The following is a 22,924-nucleotide window of genomic DNA, read 5'->3' on the forward strand; positions in this document are numbered from 1 at the left end:
AATTAAAAAATGGGTGGAGGATCTGAATAGACAGTTCTCCAAAAAAGAAATACAGATTGCCAACAGGCACATGAAAGGATGCTCCACGTCGCTAATTATCAGAGAAATGCAAATTAAAACTACAATGAGGTATCACCTCACACCAGTAAGGACAGCTACCATCCAAAAGACAAACGACAACAAATGTTGGTGAGGGTGAGACTGTGGAGAAAGGGGAACCCTCCTACACTGCTGGTGGGAATGTAAATTAGTTCAGCCACTGTGGAAAGCAGTATGGAGGTTCCTCAAAATGCTCGGAACAGACTTACCATTCGACCTAAGAATTCCACTCCTAGGAATTTACCCTAAGAACGCAGCACTCAAGTTTGAAAAAGACAGATGCACCGCTATGTTTATCGCAGCAGTATTTACAATAGCCAAGAATTGGAAGCAACCTAAGTGTCCCTCAGTAGATGAATGGATAAAGAAGATGCGGTACATATACACAATGGAATATTAATTACTCAGCCATAAGAAGAAAACAAATGCTACCATTTGCAACAACATGGATGGAGCTAGAGGGTATTATGCTCAGTGAAATAAGCCAAGTGGAGAAAGAGAGATACCAAATGATTCCACTCATCTGTGGCATATAAGAACAAAGGAAAAACTGAAGGAACAAAACAGCAGCAGAATCACAGAACCCAAGAATGGACTAACAGGTACCAAAGGGAACGGGACTGGGAGGATGGGTGGGTAGGGAGGGGAAAGAAGGGGGGTATTAAGATTAGCATGCATAATGGAGGGAGGAGAAAGGGGAGGGCTATACAACACAGAGAAGACAAGTAGTGATTCTACAACATTTTGCTATGCTGATGGACAGTGACTGTAAAGGGGTTTATAAGGGGGACCTGGTATAGGGGAGAGCCTAGTAAACATAATATTCTTCATGTAATTGTAGATTAATGATAACAAAAAAAAAAAAAGAAAGAAAGAAAAGGGGCATTACTCCCTGATAGGATAAAACTAACTGTAAATCAACAATTAATGCATGCTTTAAATATCCTTAATTTTGATAATTTAAAGGGTGTTAGATTATCAGCTATGGAAGCACATTTTTCTGATAATATTCCTTTCTCTTAAAAAAAAACAAAAAAAACAAAAAAAAACAAAAAAGCAGTTCCTGTGTGGTGACCTCCAATAAGTTCCTCACAATGGTATAAAGGGCATATCAAAGTGTGGGCAAAGGGTCTGTTTGTGTTTATACAGAGGATCAAAGCCTAATTTGGGTACCCAGAAAACGAACTAAGATACGATATGAAGAAGAAATTCCAACATCAACATTTTCTGGTAGAGTCATTCCAGAAGATGATCATCAAAAACCTTCAGCAAAGATCCTGGTGCTGTTGCAGTTGTAGCTGCATTCATCGCACCGGTTCCTGGAATTGCCATTGGAATGAAGAAGGAGATATCTAAGCTGGCCTGTGCATACAGTAAAACAACAAATTTGACTGGATCTATACTGTTCGAACTCAACCAAGAATTAGGAGAAGTGCAAGTTGCAGCGCTCCAAAATCTTGCGACTACAGACTACCTACTGTTAAAACAACATATGGGATGTGAACAGTTCCCAGGAATGGATTGTTTTAATTTGTCTGATTTTTCTCAAACTATTCAAATTCACTTAGACAATATCCATCATATCATAGATAAGTTTTCACAAATGCCTAGGGTGCCTAACTGGTTTTCTTGGTTTCACGGGAGATGGCTGGTAACTGTAGGTCTGCTTTGGTTATGTAACTGTATTCCTATTATGTTAATATGTGTGCGCAATTTAATTAGTAGTTTAAAACCTATACATGCCGAAGTTACTCTACAAGAAGATATGTCAAAGAAATAATCAATCTTCCCATGTTTTCTTACGTCTGATACTTCTATAGCTTCTCTTCTTCCTTCCTAATTACAACCCTTAAATAGAATTTGTGCCTCATATCGAATTTACCGAGTATCATAATTCTTCCAAGTGGTAAAGATACCTCAAGATAAATGCTGGGCATAGAAGCCACAGGGCATAAATCTGCAAATAAGTAAAAAGCTAACCTTTTCAAACAATATTGCTTCTCTCTCACTTACCAACTTTTCATTTCCCTATATGGCCCCGGAAGATGACTGGTTAGCCAGAGACAGTAAGATTCCTCAAGGGAGGAACAACCTAAGACAGGCACAGTTGCAGGGGGGCCATCAGGTGAGAAACTGGGATCAACAGAGGTGAGGCTTAGAACCTCAACCCCCCTGTTTTGAGAGAAATCTTCTGCATTCGTGGATGTCTTGTTGCCCTTGTCTAGCTTAGTGTATAGGCACAGACCTGATCATCTACATTTGCCCTCTTACAGCACTAAATTATGTTTTCTACCTTTACCTTTATCTTGCATCTACCCACCACTTCAGCATTTTATTAAAAAAAATAATAATAAGGGAGAAATGTGGGATTCACATATAAATCATGTATAAAAATCAAACGAACAATCATATCTGACTTGATTGCTTATAATTCATGATGCGTGATCAAAACCGAAAGTTTCTGTGATATGACTGCCCTTGCACTGTTCACCATGTAAGAACTTATTCACTATGTAAGAATTTGTTCACCATGTAAGAACTTGTTCGTTATGCCTCAGAAGATTGGAGACTGATGAGAATTAGGCTTGGGGTGGATTAATGATTGTGCATTGAGTCCCCTATACAGAATTTTATTGTTGTTAACAACCATTTGATCAATAAATATGAGAGATGCCCTCTAAAAAAAAATAAAAAAACAAAAAATGTTTATATTCTTGTCCACTAATTAAATTTAAGCAATCAAATTAAACTGTCTAAAATGGTTCTCTCTCCACAAATACACAAAATCATTATTTACTTTAGTACTCAGCCTCAAAACATGAGAGGCACTCTTAAAAGCAGAGTATGATGCATGTTTGAATTTTATCCATTAGCAGCTAAATGACCCTGGGTAAGTTATTAATCTTATTTGACCCTAGTTTTTCCACCTATTAAATGAAGAAGAGATGTCAGAAAAGTATGAGATTTAAGTAAGTATGTTAAGTTCTCAATACAATGCCTAACTATGGTAAACATAGTATGAATAATATTAGTAACACAGCCTTCATTATTTCAAAATTATAATAAATCAGATGGAACTATCCTCCCAGTAACCTTAAATAAAATGTAACACATATTAATAGATCTTAATTCACTGTGTTCTTAACTGTTTCTATAAGGCGGCTCAATAATACAAGAAAGAGCCTTCAAAGCACTTACACTAAAAATTATAGAATACACAATCTTGTAATGGGTTTCTCTTGATGAAATACAACCAGTGCTCATCTTGCTTGCAGAGTCATACACTGGTATGGCAAAATCACATGCTGTTTTCAATATACTCCATCCAGGGACTACGAGGGCTAAAAATGTCAAGATACCATGCATTCAAATTCTCTTCTGTTCCTTTTACTAATGAAATGAATCCCCTAGGCATTTGTATAGACATTAACAAAATTATGTGGCTGCAAATTTAGAGGTCAACAGAACTGAGCAATGTTTAGATATACTTTATTATGCGGTTATAATCCACATTTCTTTGACTGTAAACCCGAACAGTAATAGTGACAGATCAGTGTATACAGTGAGATAACACCACATTTCAAATATATGTTAAAAAATATTGATCAATATGTTTAAGATACTGGATAAAGGTTTAAACGGTGTTTCATTAACAATGACTGCAGAGTTTGAACTTTCTATTAGATCTCAGTCTTATTCAGTAAGAAAAATTTGTTAATGCATACAGGACTGCAACAGAAGGAATATGAAAAATAAACACCTTTAATTCTGCTTTTTAAGTGTGTGTGTGTGTGTGTGTGTGTGTGTGTGTAAAGTAACATGATTAAAAGAGAATATTAGAGAACACTGACTGGCCTGAGTCCTCTTGACTCTGGTGTTATGCTACTCCTCAGCTCTGACTTAGCCAGTCACCAAATGGTAATAACAATAACACAGTAAACAGCTGTCATTTGTCAAGCATTTACTATGCACTAGGCACTGCCGTTAATAATTTAAACTTCGTAACTCTGAGGTGGATACTATTATCATTCCTATTTCTCAAGTGAGGAAACTCAGGCACTGAGAGACTATATATTTAGCCCAAGGTAATAAAGTTAAGTAGACAGCAGTTAAGACTCAAAAGCATGCAGCCAAGTTCCAGAGTCTACACTGAACTACTGTGCTATACTCTCTAGGCACATCATGTTCTCTAACTAAAGAGTGGGGAAATCCTGCATTAGTCCAACTCAACTCATGGACATAATTTAAGGGAAAAAGTAAAAAAAACAGCAACCTATAAATAGGAAAGAGAATCAGTATTTCAAATAATTGCCAATAAAATTACAGAGTTTAATAATAAAGACTTCAAAAAATGGCAAGAAAAATATTTCAGGGTAGTAACTAAATAACTGAGTTAGGAAAATACATTTTAATCAAGATGGAAAAAATGAGATGATAAAAAATTCATGATGTTCTTGCTGGTGACAATGAGAAACTTAGCTTGAAAACATAAATGAGAACTATGCAGCCATTCATCCAAGTTACTAAGGAAATTCAAAGTTACATATTAGATGTTATACAACTGCTCTCATGTAAATTACCTGCTTCCAAAAGCAAAGATACACTTCATAAATAAAAGACAGACTGTTGAATCCATTTTGCATATAAATTTTATCTACAAGTAAAAGGTAGCTAAGGGAAAACAGTGGTTCATTCTTGGTAAAAAATAACAGGTGATTAGTTTTAGATTGGACTTTTACTTGGAAAAGGATGAGTCACACTTAAATTATCAATAGACACATTAGCTAACTGAATTACAGAGAATTATTTAATCTCTGAGCAAAATAAAGCATATTGAGATTATCTAATGCTGAACATAAAAAAAATGAGGTTTTTAAATAAGGGAATTGAATACACTAAAAAAATGCTATGTACAACATGAAATTAGACTAACTGCTGTCATTGGTTTGTCTTCTCTTATAAAACAGAGAAAAACAAGCTTCTACATTTGATTAAGGTTAAGGAGATAAGCCAAAATGTATTTTTTCCAGTATTCTACATAAAAAGTATTGAACCAGTTCCTCAAAACAAAACATACTAAGCAATATGTAATCTGAAAATCTGACTTACAAATTTTAATGATGATTAATTAAAACCAAATTATTATCTTCTCTTTCAACCTAGGCAGTAATTCCTAGCATTATAAATTAAGGCTAACTCACTTGCTCTTCTCAAAATAATGCTTTTCTGTCAGTTACTTTAATATAAAGCTTTTTCTCTGCTATTTAAAGATATATTGTATTATTATGTCCTTTACATAAGAATTGAAGCACTGAATTTCAAATTAATAGTAAATCCTATTTACTAAATAATCAAAATTCTTTTGGCCCCAATTTTGCAGACACCTCAGAGATAGTAGAAATCAGTCTTTGTGTTTGTTTTTTTCTAACTCCACATACCCTTTAACACTGGACACAGTTATTCAAACAAATTACCCAAAATCAACTTGACTAATGTGTCTACCAACAGTAACAGCAAAAGCTATTGTCCGCTGAGTGCTTACTATTATGTGCCAGACATTATTCTCATTTCTCTAAATGTGTTATCACATTTCTTTTCCAGTCAAGGCAGGTATTGCTGTTCTTATTTCACAAATGAGAAAACTCAGATGCACAGAAGTTGATAAACTTGCCTAAGGTCAAACTGCTAATAAGTTGCAGAGTTGAAATTTGAACCCCAGTAGTATAATTCCAGAATTTTATATTAAGACTGCCACAGGGACATTTTTTCTCTTCTTCAAGAATCACTACCCTGCCATTTTTGAACAGCTAGTTTCTACTTATCTTCTTTTCAATGTTTCATTCTCAACTCTATGTGATGATTTCCAAAACTCTTTCAACTCCCAAGATTTTATAAGCTCTAGAGTAAGGGTGCCTGCATTAGAATACTGGTTATGCCACTAAATGCATGATGCTAGGCAAATTATTGCACCTCTATGATTCAATTTCCTCATCTGTAAAATGAAAAGGACAAAAAAAAAAAACCTATTACACTGCATTTGTTCTGAAGATTGTATGAAATAATGCATATAAATTACAAAGCAGTACCTAATACACAGATGCTATATTACTCTGACAGTTACAACTTTTACAAATAAATGATTCTCTTCTAGGACAGTAATTATTTCCTGATTCTGATACAAAATGAAACTGAAAATTAGCATGAAATCCCTTATACACTGTTTCAAACTCTTTACAGTACTACTCTCATATTGTGGTATTTGAAAGAATTTGTACATGACATTTTACAATAAATTTCATACAAGGAATTTTGTATAATAAACACCAATGACTATAATGGCCTTTTTAGCAATACACAGTTTGGTTTTTAAAATATTAGGCTCAAAAAGATTACATAAGACTTTAATTCCTAAAACCCAAAACTCTTAAAATCTAATACTTTTCAAAACATATTTAAAGTAAAATCTAACCTGAACAGATTTGGTATCATTTAGCTAACAGTGAGCATTCATATTTCAACACTGAAAAATTAATGTGCTTGATTCTGTGGGAACTGCCTCTTACTTCTCCATCAGTATTATATAAACATGTGGTCTGTGTCCTATGCCACCTTTCTAAAATGGGAAGGTGGGGTGCAGGCAGGCAGACAGAACACTATATGGAAACACTTCTGACTCCAAAGATTAGCAAAAAAAGTTATGGGAACCTATACATCAGACAAGCTTGGATTTACCTGAGGAAGGAAAGGTTAGCTCAGTAATAAAAATACCATGGTAAAGAGTACATACCTACGGCCTCTAGGAAAAAGACAGGGATTCAATTTATTCTTCAAAGAATAGAAGTTATCAGAATACTTCAGAACTCCAGAGACTATTTCCCCTAACACCCCTTTGTCCCCTTGTCATTGTGGAAGATTAGAAAAGGTTGTAGTTACATAGTGCATAGGGAGACTGTATGAACCTAGTATTTATACTGCCTTATATAATACCTGTAATTCCATAATATTCCTAAGGCTGAAAAGGAGAAGCAAAAGGGTAACTCACTTTCAAGTTTTCTTTTTAAGAAGAGTTTCCTCAGGGACAAACTGCTGGCAGATGTAAAAATCAAATACGACGGAAAATTTCTGAAAGATGGAACAGGTCTGAATCTATTGCATCACAGCCTTTGGAGGTAAACAACTTGCTTGGTTGAATTTCAAAATCAGAAAACAATATTCTCAAAGGAATATGACTGAGAAGACTGATCTGCCTCCAACAAAACTAGTGTATGTCCCAGTTAATTAGGCTACGTGCTGTATTTGACTACTTAATATTCTACCACTACTTTCCAATGATTGGGAACAGATTACAATTTAGTTACAATCCACTGAGAAGATATTTTTAATTATCAGATGTTATAGTTACTACAAATCCTAGTATTACAACCTCAGAAACAGACTTTAAAAGCAAAGTAAGTACAGGAAACATTCTAAAAACACTAAGAAGAGATTCAAAGGTTGAGGATCTGAAGAATGGGGAAATATACTGGGACTTCTGTAGAAGAGAAACAGGAAATAGCAAAAATGGAAAATGGTAACAACACATGAAATTTTATGCTTGTATTCAGTTATCCTTATATCTAAGCCAGGGTTACTGTGTATTGCTTTGGTTTTCCCAGCTTCTCCCATTCCTTACCTCCCAGAATCAAGATACACTTATAGTAGTAAAAGGGGTGACAAGTTTCCTATTATGACTATAACCTGAATGGGGAAAAGCTGTAAGAGATCCATTCATGGTGTATTAATGGAATCAACAGAGAATATTTGGTAAATACTAATCATTTGCTTCCTTCCCAGAAAGTTTTTTCTAGCTTTCCCAAGCCCAGAACTTAACTGAGGTGTTTTTAAGATATTACAGAAGGATATGCAACCATATAGAGTAGACAGTAAAATAAACAGAAATCTTTACTCTATCCTCCCCAAAGATGAAATAAGCTAAAGAAAGTTATAGAACTTTAGTGTTGAATGTTTGAGCTTTCTTTTATGAAAAAGAAAATAACCATACCTGATTTAGGGATTTAAACATATGTCAGTATTATAGACAAACTGATGATCTACTAAAACAGTGTGTACATATTTTTAAAGTATGATTTAAAATAAAGCATTTCAATTTCTGGGACCCACCTCAGAACTAATGATCAGATTTGGGGACGGGGTTCAAAAATATCTTCATTTTTAAACAAGAATCTTGGTTGATACTCATGCACAGTGAAATCTGGCCTACTTACAACTCAGATTTCAGAATTGGAATGGATTGCTAATGTCCTCATCAAGCAGTGACAATCATAGTTTATAACAAGAACCCAAAGGTGTTTTTTTTTTAATCCTGAAATGCCTACTACTAATCAAATATAATTACCGAAGTTTTACAGTTAAATTCATTTTGATTAAGTCTTGAAATCAAAAAATCTATTTACACCATATTTAAAGCAAAATAATTAATTTGCCAGCATGGGTTATTTTTCATACTAAGGCTATGTAATCATAAGAGCAGGTTTCTAGGCTCTGTCATATTCACAACTGTATCCTCAATGCCTAAAACAGTGTTTTATACGGGGTGATACTCCCCTCAAAACTAGCTGAGAGTCTGAAGAATAAATTCTTCAAATATTCTAAATAAAGGAAATAGCAGTTTCAAAAAAGGTTTAGGTTTTTATAATTTACTATATTTTTATTACCTGTCAATTTAATGAGAAATCACATATGAATGGAGAGTACCCTCAGCATTACTGCCAAGGAAGTTTATTTTCTGCTTCTTTTTTAGTTCAAATTGAAAATTCCTAAGATTTGTCAATGCCATCCATCGCGTATGGCATCACTCATGCTCAAAAGTCCTCAGTACAGGGTGGCAGAGATTTCTTAAGATCTGTTTGTAATCACCTAACCTTGGACATACAGAAAAATGTATCAGCCTGCATATGGAGAATTTCCTATATTGCTGCAATTCCCCTCTTGGATAAGGGAAATAATGGTTATATAAAAACTCTTAGGTGTACGTACGAAGGTTTGCTTAAAACATGTAATAAATTAGGAATAAATCTGTAAGGATTAGAGTTATACTTGACTATAAAAATATATCAATTCCTGTGTTTTAAAAAAGCTATCTTCCCAAGTAAAATAAAGCAGTTGAACCAATAATAATTACCAAAAAGTACCAAGTACTGAAGCATTAATATGTGAAGAAGCAGCCATTAACAGTGTCCCAGTCATGGGCCATAATCTACCTAAGAGCCCTAAGGAAGAGTAGGAAAAAATGGGTGCATTTCCATCCACTATGCCAAAGAGCCTTCCCTAACCAACCCCCATCCCCACACACATACATTGTTTTAATGACTAGGAGTAAGTACAATTGCATAGGATTATGTGGGTTAACTAAAAAAGAATTTATTAATATAGTCCAAGAGTCATTATACAGTATCAATTTTCTTGGATTTCATTAGTTTACCTATAGTTTACCTAATCAAATTATAAAATGTACAAAGTCACAAGGTATTGACTCACCACCCTATGTATATATTCTTAATATTAAAATAATCTAGGATATGTAAAGTCCCCCTTGCTTTTCCCTTTTATTATACCTACATTTTGATTCATCTGGACCTTTGTCAAAAATGAAACACAAATGAAAGGTAAGTCTCAAACATATCTGATTAAACAGTTAATAAAAGCAAAAGTGTCCTATATAAAAGCCTCATCTATACATTTTATTTATAAATCTCTCTCTACAGAAAACTTTAATAAGTAACTCCTAATTCAAACTTTGCATGTCTTTTTAAAAATGAATTAAATTTATAATCAATAGAAAATCTCTTATTGTTAAAAGCTTTTTAAAGATCAGAAGATTCTGGATCAGAAAATTTTTGTTTATTACTTGTATTTATATTGTATTTATTTACTATTTTATCACAGGAAAATAGAGTTATTCTGCAAATTTAACTCCAGTAATTATTTCGTGGTGACACGGAAGTATATTCACCCTAAGCACATAGAGAAGCTTCAACTAATACATTACCTTCAAACTAAGTTCTTTGAAGTTTTAGAAACACAGAACTAAGAAACTAGTAATTGACAATACTAAAATACTTGCTTAAAGACAAAGAATAAAGCAATTATGAGACAATTATTTCTAAGAAATCACATCCATGAGAAGCATTTCAAAACTTACAAGCAAAGTTTACTGGCAATGGGTTTTTTGAAGGAGACTTAAAAATCTAAATTTTGTACTTTTGATTTTTTGGTGTAAGAATGTTTTAATCTAAACAAATCATCACTGTCATTGTCAAGAAGAAAATCTGGCAAAAATGTTTTTGTTTTATTACTTTTACAGTCTGAGTTAAAAAGTTAAAAATGCCTAATATATTAATATTCCTCTAGAGGAATGAATCAGGATATATATACTCGTAATTGTACTCTCAGATAAAAGGACCAATTTCATCTGGCAACAGATAAAAAAAACCATGCTTGCCAACCATTCTCTAATTTACTCGTAACTTGACACATGTAACTTTGCAACAATAAACTATAGTTTACACTGTGAATTGCGGAGACTTTCTTCCACAGAATTAAAGCAGGAAAAAAAAGGCCTCTCAGGGCAGCAATCTTTGGTTTGGACTAATTCTAATATGAAAACTTTGCAATGGACAAAGGTTTAAAAGTGTTTTAAAAAAATGTTTCCCAATGATTCTATCAAGGAAATAATCACACACCTCCAACCCCACCCCAATGATGCCTGGCTGACAAGATTTTGTTTTTAAAGATTAATCAGTTTACTTATTTGTTATACCAAAAGTCATGCTTCAATCTAAATCTCATAAACTATGAAAATTAAATGACTTTCTAGGTTATGTTTATTTATTCAAAAACATTTTAAGTCCTATTATAAGTAAATGCTCATAGAAACATGTGAGAGTGTAAGAAAAACCCAGTATTCACCAGTATTACAGTACAGCATGGGAAATACCGACTAGTACACACACTATAGAAGCAGGAACAAAATTAGTAGGAATCTTAAAAGAAAAAATAGTAGTTATTCTATCTCTCCCTTCTCTTCTCGCTTTCTATTTTTTAGGGAAATGGTGGTTCAAAAAACAATAGGGAAGAATTCACCCTTAGATTCCTGGGACCTGATGAGGGGGCAGAAGAAAAGCTACTTAAGAGATGAATTTAGTAGAAGTTTCTAGGAAAAATTGGCACAGTATAAGCAAAGGTACTGTAACATCTATTTGGGGAGTTATATTCAATTCTAAAGCTCAAAAAAACTGAGTGTATCAGTGATCATGAAAAGCCATGCAAAAGATTTGAATCTAAACCAATTTACATACAATGGAAAGCCACTGAAGGGTCTCAAATACGAAAGAAACATGACTGGATTTCTGGCAACACACTGTAGGAAGATAGTTAAAAAGACCACTGCTAGCCTCCATGTGATATTGAAGGTCTGCACAAAGCAACAGGAAGAGAACAGACAGGATATGACAATTAAAGCTAATCATGGTACATAGAAGACAAAATCCTGGGTAGAGTGGGAGGGTGGAGAATACCCTTACATGTCTTTTGTTTTTCTTTTCATTTAAATACATAATTTCATCATAAACCCAGAATCTATTAAAAGATTCAAAGACCTGACATATAAAGATGAACCTCATTACAGGAAAAAAAATAATGAATCTACAAAAAGGTTTTTTAAAGTAAGCCGTTTAAAGGAGAGACCAAAACACTACCATGAGGAATAAAAACAGCTGACATTTAAATAATGAAGCTGATAATTATGATGGAAAAAATTATTATAATTCTAACTGCATGGTATTTCTTAAAAATAAAGAAAAACCCAATATTGATGGTATAACATAACATTTGTTCCCAGAATATTTAATTTCACATATTAATCTTAACGGTCATTTCCCAAGAGCATTTAAAGGCTACATCATTTTTCCGACATGTCCTCTCAAACTTTGAAAGATATTCAAATAACTTGTTCTAAGAAAATGAAGAAAATACCAAAACAGTCTTTTGAAGAAAATATAACATTTGCCTATTTTCTCTTCTTTAACTGTTAACGAGTCTAACTCTGCCAGAGTCTCTTTCAATAACTTTACATAAGATTTTAGTAGTTTTCCAGCAAAGTTTTCACAGACTTCATGAAACCCTTTATCTTTTATAAGATCTGCTATTTTATTTTACAATACAACCACTTCTCATCTCTTCCACGAATAAAATCCTAATCCAAGCCATCATCTCCTCTCTTCTGGACTGCTGCAATGCTTCCTAAACTTCCCTCCCAACCTCCAATGGCAGGGAGCTGAGAGGGACAGAGACAGCCTCTTTACTACCCTTTATGTGGAGCCCCAGTAAACATTTTAAAATTTAAATCAGATCCTGCTTCAAAACTCTCCCATGACTTTCTATCATTTTTACACTTCACTTCATTCATGTGTCAGCTTAAATGTCACCTCCTTTGAGAAGCCTGACTCTACAAACTAAAACAGAATCCTACTGCAATCCCCTAAAGTGCCTTATTTTTCTTCCTAAGGTATTACTTATATGTCATGTACTACCACTACCACTACTCTATATATTTGCTTATTTAGTCTCTCTTGCAACTTCCACACACACAATCCCCTAAAAGGTAAGCTCCATAAGGGCGGGGACTTTGCCAGCTATATCCAACATCTAAAAGAGTGCCTAACACATCAGAGACATTTAATAAATGCAGCCAGTCAAATGAATATAATACTATATTGTCACATATTAATAAAAGCCATTAGAGATTGATTAACAAAGACCTGAACACGACAGGTAGAAAAAAATGCTACTACCAAACAGAAAGGGATACAACAATGGACACCACCAGTTTATTAGTAAATATTTTGTGATATAACTTTTGCTTGCCTTTAGTACTCACATTATTAATATTCCATTGACAAAGATCTCATTTGTTCAGGAAGTTAATGCTAAACTTAAAGATAATATACCATAGACTGAGTCATTCCCAAGTGTATCAAAGAAAATAAAATATGGAGGAAAACAAGCTGAAAAAGAAGCAAAGTGACCCAAGAATCAATGAGAACTCACAATGATTCTTCGTATGATAAATAGGAAAAATATCAACCATTTCAGGGATGTTCTTTAACTAGAATATCCCCTGTACCCCTTCCCCTACATATCATACCAAACTAGACCCACCATGGTCTTCCTAAAATGACATGGGCTCTGAAGGCTAGCGTAATCTCTTGCACTGGCATTGGACTGCCTATTTATCTGCATGTTATCCTAAAACTGTTTGTCTGAAAAGCTTCTATTGGACCTTATCTTAAATGGTTTAGCACACTAAAACATGTAAAATTGCTATTACTTTAAACATTTCAAGCAAAAAAGTTCAAATAAATTTAGATAGTAATATTTCATCAAATAGAACTTTAGAGTTATAAAGGACCACAGACATTCATTATATTTCACACTTACTCAATGAGCCAGTCACTACTGCTACTCTAAAAACTAGAGAAACAGTCATAAGCAAGACTAATACAATCCCTACTTTAATAGTACAGAGAAGACTTGACTAAATTAATAATGGAGAATTATGAAGAAAATGCCAGGGAGATTGTAGCTAAGAGATCTACCTAATGGTCTCGTTTTAAATCTGGAGAAAGTGATCTGCCCAAGAAAATTCAAAAAGCTAGGGAGAAAGGCTAAGGTTTTATTTTACCAAAATTTTCCTTAATATTACCATTTTATAATCTCAAATTAAAGATTTTTAATGTCATCTGATTTTAATTCACAAGATATTTAAAGCTACCATTACTTCAAGAAATCCACCCAACTTTTAATACAACATTGAATTCACCATATTATATTCTACTCACTAACTGTTCCTGGCATGAAAATTCAAAGCATTAAGGAAACAGATGGGCCATCTGAATCTCATTTCTAGATCATGACCAAAAGTAATTTCTCAGGGGTTTTGTACATTACACGGAAAAAGATCCCAAGAACTTGCACCATATGTGCACTCTGTAGCATAAATCCTAAGCAATTACAAGTTTGAAGCTTTGTACCTGTGTGATGGAGAAGGAGCTTCAAATTGAGGCACTGTGCTATCCTCACTGACAGGAGAGTATAAGCCGCTCATTTCCTGAAAGTACAATTATTTGAGTTATAGCAGACGCTCCAAACAGAAGATGCATAAATCAAAATACGACATGGTATCATGTTCCTTTCCAGTCCCAGATCTATCAGTCCCTTTTCTCTCTCAACATCCAAATTTCTCAAGACTTCTTCACGGAATGCAAAAGCAAAGAAACTAAAAAGTTAAGAGACAAATCTTTTCTATGGTACACATTCTTAAAGAACTGGCAACTCTTTAATAAATACTATTCATCACCAATGAAATCGCCAAAGGAAGAAAAAGACAAATATAAATATTTTAAATGAGATGTATTCTATGTGAACAGTGAACTAGCTGATTAATCCAAGTGAGAACCTATTGATAAATATTAAGATAACATGACAATATGGTAACTAGATCATTAGGTTCAGCTCTCTGAAGTCCAGAAAAAAAGGGTATGTCAGTCTCTAAAAATATCCTCTGCAAACATTAAGTAGCACTCCTCTTGATTTAAATATAATCCTTCTTAAAATAATGAGTTAAATTCTAACTTTGGTCACTAACTCAGAGAAAAAGGCCTTTCAATCAACTATTACTGCATAAATTATGCCTTGGAATCATAACAACCTGCCCTCCTTTTTTAATGTAGTATTTGATTAATGGGAAAACAGCAAATTTTAAAATGCCACCAAAGATGCATATCAGCTAGAATTATTTCTGTCTAATCCAAGTTCAGTTCAATTACACAGTCAAACAAAGGACATACAATAGTAACAAGTTAGGAATGTCACATAGGATGCTGAACTTACACAAAATATTAAACTCAGTATCGTTTAACAAGTCCTACATATCAGCAGAAGAAAATTACAACATGTGAATAATTTTTAAAATACCTTAAATTTAAACATAGCTGTAGAAAATAAACCCACATCGTAATAGTCGATGAGCCTCCCAAAGATCTTCCCATGGATTTCAATTAATAAACTGTATTAGATTATTTGCATTGTGTTGTCTTGTCTCTTTTTTAAATTAACCTTAGCACAACAGATATGTGTAAAAAACTATTTACTTAATAAAGAATGGAATTCTGATATACCATTTTAATGGTAGTAACTGAGGGTTTTGCAGAAGTTGATTTAAGTTAATATGACGACACACCAAGAAAACTGAATGATTTTTTCAATCTACCAGAGAAAAATTATGGAAATAAACACTGTGAAAACAAATTTAGAGTACCTTTTATTATAAAAAAAGTGTTCAAAATGCACTTTCTACAAAAATGCACTTGCCATTAAAATTAAAGTAACATCTGTTACTTTCCATATAATGGAGACTAACTCCATAAATTTAATGCAGCAATTTAAAGGAAAAGTGACAATTTTATGAGACTGAAAAACTTCTAGAGATGTGAGAAATTCCTGATATCTTACTTCCACTCTTTTAATATCCTCTTCCAAAACACTTAGCTCCTTCTGGATCTGTTCCAATTGCTGTAGATAAAAGAGAGGAAAAAAAGCCTAAACGAAACCACATTGGCATCACCATGATCATAAAATAACTTAACATTTGGAAAATGATTTCTGAGAAACTGGACACTGAGGGTAAACTATTGGGATGAAGAACTGCCATCAAAAAGAGCTGCAAGTTCTATGCTAAAAAGTAAATGTAAAGCCTTAATATTTAAGAAAACACATTGTTGTAACTTCTTTTAATACAACAATATGACCTTGTGATAAAAATGTGAAGGATGAATAATGACATGACTTAATAAAAATATAAGATATCAAAGAACTTTCAAATTACTTTGTCAGCAAGTCAGTTTTTAACCCATTTTAAAAATAAGAATTAGATCTCACCACCCAAAAGCAATCACAAGTTAGCATCTTAACATTTCCCTCTTATGTGTTTTTAAAAACATAGTTAAGATAATGTTTTATCTTTGATATCTTCCCTATTGCATCATGGCCTTTTTCCATGCCATTAAAATGCAAATATTTTAATTGTTGTCACATTCAAGATATATTTAACCATTTGTCTCTTACTAGAGCTTTAAGATGTTTGCAAATTACCCTAAGTAAATCTGGAACTTATGCATCTGCATTTCAAATTTAAGACATTATTAAAAATGAAATTATTAGATCAAAAGAAATAGGAAATATTCATTATAAAAAATAGAACTGCATTCCAAAAACACTACACAAAATTTCTATCACCAGTATATTCAAGTGGCTGTCTTAATCTAATCCAAATATTATGTCATACTCATTGTAAGATTAAAATAGGTACTACTACACATAAGGAAAATGAAGTACACAAAGGTTAAATGACTTGTCCAAGATCATTCAGCAAGTGGCTGAACTGGAGCTCAAATCAAGGTAGCCTTTTTGAAGTCTATATGCTTCTTCAAAGCATGATGCTGTACTGCTTCTTGAAAACAGTACTTTATTACTTAACTTTCATTTCCTTAATGACTGGTCAGGTAAACAGACATTTTAAGTTTATTAATATTAGCACTGTCTCTTCTGTGGCAATATATACATAATTGATAATATAAATTGATTGTTAATTCAAATATTCACCAATCCTAATCATTTTGCTAAGCACCAGAAAGAATAGGATTTAGGAAACTATAGACCTTGTCTTCATGGATTTTAGTCTAGGGAAGATGGCAAACAAATAAACCAACAGTTGAAAGATCACAGTAAACATTAAGATGATGGTGTATACACAGTAATTAAAGGAACAAAGACTGCTCCTAACCTAGAGGGAAAACTCAGGGAGAGGGGAAAGACAACTGGAAAAATGAAATTAAGTCTGAAATTAAATAAAAGGCTGAGCCTTAAAGGACTAACAGAATTCTGCTGGGCAGAAAACAGTGGGGAAAGACAGAATAAGCATGATAAATAATAATATATACAAAGGCATAATAGCTATGAGAAAGGAAAGTAATAAATCTGAAGCTATGACAATAAATGAAATCACCCCACATCACCCAGTATAGTTAGAAGAGATGAGAACAGAAACTGGATAGTAGGGAACACTAACATTTAAGAGATGGGCAAAAGGAGGAGGCACAGCCCTGCAAACCATCAAGAAAGCAGTGGCCACAAGACCAGGAGAAAAGACAACATTCTAGGAAAACATATACATAGGAAACCATGAGGGTGCGGGGTGTGATTAACAATGTCAAATGCTTTCAACTCTTCCACTTGCTTTGATAAACTTTCCTCCACCCTAAAATTTTTCACATAATACTCCTACCCTAACTGAAAACTTGGTCTCCCTCAAAAACACTGTCTGTCTTGGGAACCTTTCAAGTAAAAGCTGGCCAACTGATAAATTCTCTCATGCCCCAGGTTTCATAGGACCAGGTGGGGATTGGATTCTACTACATTTCACAGCCACTTGCAATAATTAGTCTTCCACTCTAATATAAAAAAACCACTCTGGTCTGGCTCAGTCTAAGTAGAGCTACTGTGCTTAGACATCTATAAACATCCCAGTTATTTCCCACCGTGATCACTGAAGGCTTTTGCCTTTTTGGCTCACGGGTGTTTTCAACTCTAGTAACCTTAAACTCTAATTTAGCAAAGTTTTCACTTGAGTACCTTGAAATGCTCCCCTCCTGAAATCTTTATTTAAACAAATGCTGAGAGTCTTTAGTATGATGGCTTAAAAAAAAATACATCTAAAAAGGGATGAAAGTAAACATCTATGATATCAACATCCAGAGACAGCCAATATCAACTGGAGTTATTTTTTTTTCCTCAGTAATAGTTTAACTCCTTTTGTGTTCGTGTGTGTGTGTGTGTGTGTGTGTGTGTGTGTGTGTGCGCGCGCGCGCGTGTGTGTGTGTGTGCGCGTGTGTGTGTGTGTGTTGGTTCATTCGTCCGTTCGTTCATTCCTATGCACAGCACCAAGCAATTCTCGAACAGCAGCAGAATATCCAGGAACTCAACTCAATTCTGATACTATCTGCCCAGAGACAGCACCAGATTCCCCAGGTTAAGGGTTCCATCCTACAAGACTGCCTTCCATCCCCCACTCCAGATGCCAGTCGCAAGCCCCAGACAGTTATCTGACCAACCAGCTATAAATTGGAGGTTCCAGGGACTTCCACCTTAGGTCTGAATAATTTGCTAGAGCAGCTCACATAACTCAGAGAAACACTTTCACCAGTTTAATAAAGGATACAGTAAATTATACAAGTTAATAGCCATGTGAAGAGATACATAGGCACTAGGCAGGGTCCCAAATAAAGGAGCTTCTAGCCTCATGAAGCTGGGGGCCTGGCTCGGTGGCATGTACCCTCTAGGGAGGAATGTCCATAATGGGAGAAGCCACACACATGTGAGGGAAGGGGAATTCTCTATACCTTCCTCTCAATTGTGCTGTAAACCTAAAACTGCTCTAAAAAACACAGTCTTTAAAATATATATACACACATGTATACTTACATTTCTTCTAAGAGAGTTACTACTAAAGGCAAATTTTGCCATATGAAATGCAAATTAGTCTTACCATCCATATTACCACCCACAAACAAATACACAATTAATGCCTAGTTCCTGTAATGACAGGCTTAATTATAAGGCTTCATTCAGCCCTTCCACAGCAACTTTATTTTTTTTTACTGAGAAGAAAACAGAACAAGTAAGACCAGATGAAAGGACTATAGGAGGCATATTGAGATGGCTTATTTAAAAGCAAATAGCTTTAGACAGTAGACTGTGGTATATTACAAATATATAATGTTAATATCTAGAGCAACCCCTAAAAAACTATACACAGAAAAGTACTCAAGGACATTATAAATAAGTCAAAATGGAATTCTAAAACACATTCAATAACTCATAAGGAGAGAAATATAAAAGCAACAAAACAGAGAAAAGAAACATAAAATATAATGGCGGGCTTAAGACATAAGATTTACATTAAATGTAAGTGACATAAATGCAAGATTAAATCTCAGTCTGAGTCACAATTAAGACTGAGTCTAGGAGACTGGATAAAATACCTCTGCTGTCTATAAGAAACTCACCTCAAATATAATGATTCAGCAACTGATACAACAAGAAACAAAGACTCAGTAAGAATGCAGAAAATTTCCACTTTACATTCAATAAACTTTACACTGCACTGCACAACTGAAGAAAACACATTTTTTCAAACACAAATTTCAAAATTTAACCAACTACCAGAAGATAGTACAAATATCATTTTCAAATAAATAAAATGCAAAGTAATTTCTGATAATAACAGATGCAATTATAACAGATCTATAATAAAAAGAAAACAAGAGAATCCCCATGTCCAAGTAATAAGTTTATTTCTACATAACCCACAGGCCTAAGAAAAACTATAATGAGAACTGGAAACTATTTTTAATTAAGGAATAACAAACATCAAACCAAAATCTTTAGATGTAGCTACAAGAAAAATTATAGGCCTTCAGTGCCTACATTAAAAAATACAATCTGCATCATAATATGTACATAAATTAAAACAGGAACAAAATAAAACCAAAAAAAGTAGAAGGATGGAAACTATAGAGTATAAACTAACAAAATGGAAAACAAAAATAAAATGGAGAACATAGACAAAGCCAAAAGTTATTTCTTATCTAAGACTCATAAAACTAATACATCCTTGGCAAAAAATGATTTAAGAATAGCACCAATAAGCGAAGTTGGGAATGACTAAACACTAAACACTCTGGGAGCATTAAAATCTTAATATTAAGACCAATCTTCCACAATTCCAGTAATTTGAAAATTTAGATGAAACAGACAACTCCTAGAAAAAGTACAATGCAGTGCTACCTAAAACAAAAACCTTAATAAGCATGTAACTGAATCAATAGACTTTCTGCAAACAACATGTCCAGATAGCTTCTCCAACAAATTCTCTAAACATTTGGCAAAGATATGCTTCCTAGATTACATAAATTCTTCCAGAAAAATAAAGAGGGCATATTCTCTAACTCACTTGATAAAACTAGCAATCTTTACAGCAAAACTGGACAAGATTAGTGTAAAAAAAATTACCAATGTCACTAGACAAAAATCCTAAATAAAATATCAGCAAACCAAACAATATAGAAGAGGATATACATCATAACCACATTCAGTTTAAATAAGGGACGCAAGTAGGGTGAACAACTGTCCTGGTGGCGTATCCTAGAATACAGAATGTACAGTGATAATACTAGGATACTCCTAGGGAAATCAGGATGGTGGGTCACCCCAGGTGCAAAGTTGATTGACTTTTTAATGTTAAACCAATGTAATTATTCACAGAATGAAAAAAAATTCATATTATCTCAGACGCACAAAAATGTTGGTGAATACTCAACTTGCACTCATGATTAAAGGGAAAAAAATCCTCTTAGGAAACTGGGAATAGAAATTTACTTCCTTGAGTGACAAAAGTGCCTACAAAAAACCTACAGAAAACATCATACCTAATGGTGACACGTCGAAAGCTTTCACTTTGAGATCAGGACCAAGACTAGGCTGCCCCGCTATCACCACTTCTATTCATGATTGTACCGGATGTCCTAGCCAGCAGAGTAAGACAAGAAAAATAAATAAAAGATACAAGGATCATAAAGGGAGTAACTAAACTCTTTATTTACAAATGATGATGTGTACACGGAAAACAAAAAAATCTATAAATAAATTATTAGAATTAATGAAAGTTTAAGGTTGCTGGATTTTAAAAAGTCCGTATAAAAAATCAACTGTATTTCTATATATCCGCAACAAATAATAAGAAAAAGAAATTGAAGATACAGACAACACTTACAATAGCATAAAAAAAGACTGAAGACCTAAGAACTAATCTAAAATAACAATGTGAATGAATAATACCCTGAAAAATATCAAAATTTTGAAAGGCATTTAGGGACCTGAATATATAGAGTGAAATAACCATGTTCATGTGTTAGAAGGCTCAATATTGTAAGGATATAGTCTCCCAAACTGATCTGTAGAGTCAAAGTAATCCAAATAAACATCACAGCAGGTTTATGTTTAATCACCATGTAAATGTTCCAGCTGGTTCTAAAATTTAGAAATACAAAGAGCCATATACAGCTGAGACTTTCCTAAAGAAGAAGAATAACTTAAAGTTTTAGTACTTTTAATAAAGTGGTATTGCCAAAAAGACAAATAGATCAGTGTAGCAGAAAAGAGCCTAGAAATAGACTCACACATACAAGGACACATGCTGTAACACAAAGGTGGTTCTTAAGAAAAATGGGGAAAGGATGGACTTTTTAATTACGGATGCATGGACAACTGGATATCCATATGAAAAGTTTCCTATCCTTCATACTATATACAATACATTTCCAAGTATATTACAGATCTAAAAGTGAAAAATGAAAGAATAAAGCTTCAAGTAGGTAATATAGCAAAATGCCTTCCTGACCTCAGGGCAAAAGCCACTAATTTTAACAGGAAAGACTAGTAAATTTGACTGTTAAAGATAAACTTTTGCTCATCAAATGACATCATTAAAACAATGAAAAAAACAGCCCAATTAGAGGGGAAAAATAATTGTTAAAGACAGATAGATAGGACAAAGAATTTCTGTCTAGAATACATAAACAACAAACCATTTAAAAAAATTAACCATATATAGAAAAGATGCAAAAAGCCTTAAACAAGTACTTCACACATACACAAAAAATTCAAACGGCCAATAAATATATAGTTAGCAGGTGCTCAACCTCATTAGTCATCAAGGAAATGCAAATTAAAACCACAAAGAGATAACAATAAATACCCCCAAGATTAGCTAAAGAAGTCTATTAATCCAAATACTGACAAGAATACAGCACAACAGAAAACTCATACAGTGCCTGTAGGAAGAGTAACTAATACAAGTGCTCAGAAAAAGTTTAGCATTATCTATTAAATGTGAAGATATATATATATATACTATGATTCATCACTTTCACCTCTACCATACATGCCATACAGATATATATGCATATATACACCTGAATACATCATAAGATAGTAGCATTTTTTTATGAATAGCCCAAAGCTGAAAACAACTCAAAAGTCCATCAACAACAAAATGGGGTATATTTATATAATAGAATACTACACAGTGACAAAATTAAACCAACTATAGCCTTATACAATAATATCATGAATATTAACACTAAGCCAAAAAGATAAAAACAAAACATTACATACTGCAGAAGTGCATTTATTCAAGTTCAAAGAAAGTCAGACTTGTAAATACTCAGCATCAAAACAATAAAGAAAAACAGGGGGGTGATTACCATAAATATCAGAATATTGACTACCTAACAGGCAAGGAAAAAGGCTATAATCTGGAAAATGTGGGCAGGAAGCTCTGGGGGTTCTAATAATCTACTGTTTAATCAAAATAGTGATCACATGCATGGTCACTCAACTATGAATCTTTAAACTATAAATTTACAGACTCTTCTGTGTTTTATTTCACAAAAAAGCACTGCAAAATTCAATTCATTATAATTCAAACAAAACCAAAAAGAAACAAAGACTTACAAAACTGTCCTATTCTAGTAAATAAAGCAGATAACCACAAATGTCCAAAAGTATATACCCTTGTGTGTGAATACCCTCTCTTTCTGTGGGCTGAATCTAATGATTTACTTCTGACAAACACACACAGTTAGGATAT

General features: G+C 33.6%; 1 protein-coding gene and 1 long non-coding RNA gene across 7 annotated transcripts in view; one reads left to right on the forward strand and one right to left on the reverse strand.

Moving 5' to 3' along the window:
- The window catches only part of COP1 (COP1 E3 ubiquitin ligase), a 214,678-nt gene that overhangs the window by 143,451 nt on the left and 48,303 nt on the right, over window positions 1-22,924 (reverse strand). For 4 of the 6 annotated variants that reach the window (XM_036918080.2, XM_036918082.2, XM_036918081.2 and 1 more), the window contains exons 7-8: window positions 15,670-15,729; window positions 14,190-14,266 (exon numbers count right to left, since the gene is read on the reverse strand). In XM_036918080.2, coding sequence (XP_036773975.1) covers window positions 14,190-14,266; window positions 15,670-15,729 — 137 coding nt within the window. The remainder of the gene's footprint in view (window positions 1-14,189; window positions 14,267-15,669; window positions 15,730-22,924) is intronic. The other 2 variants (XM_036918084.2, XM_036918083.2) reach the window with 1 other exon arrangement.
- Window positions 17,345-19,253, forward strand: LOC130684948 (uncharacterized). Its single transcript, XR_008999361.1, has 2 exons — window positions 17,345-18,009; window positions 18,178-19,253. It is a non-coding gene; the product is annotated as an uncharacterized LOC130684948 (long non-coding RNA).

This window comes from Manis pentadactyla, chromosome 9 (assembly GCF_030020395.1).
Source record: "Manis pentadactyla isolate mManPen7 chromosome 9, mManPen7.hap1, whole genome shotgun sequence".
Classification (NCBI taxonomy): domain Eukaryota; kingdom Metazoa; phylum Chordata; class Mammalia; order Pholidota; family Manidae; genus Manis; species Manis pentadactyla.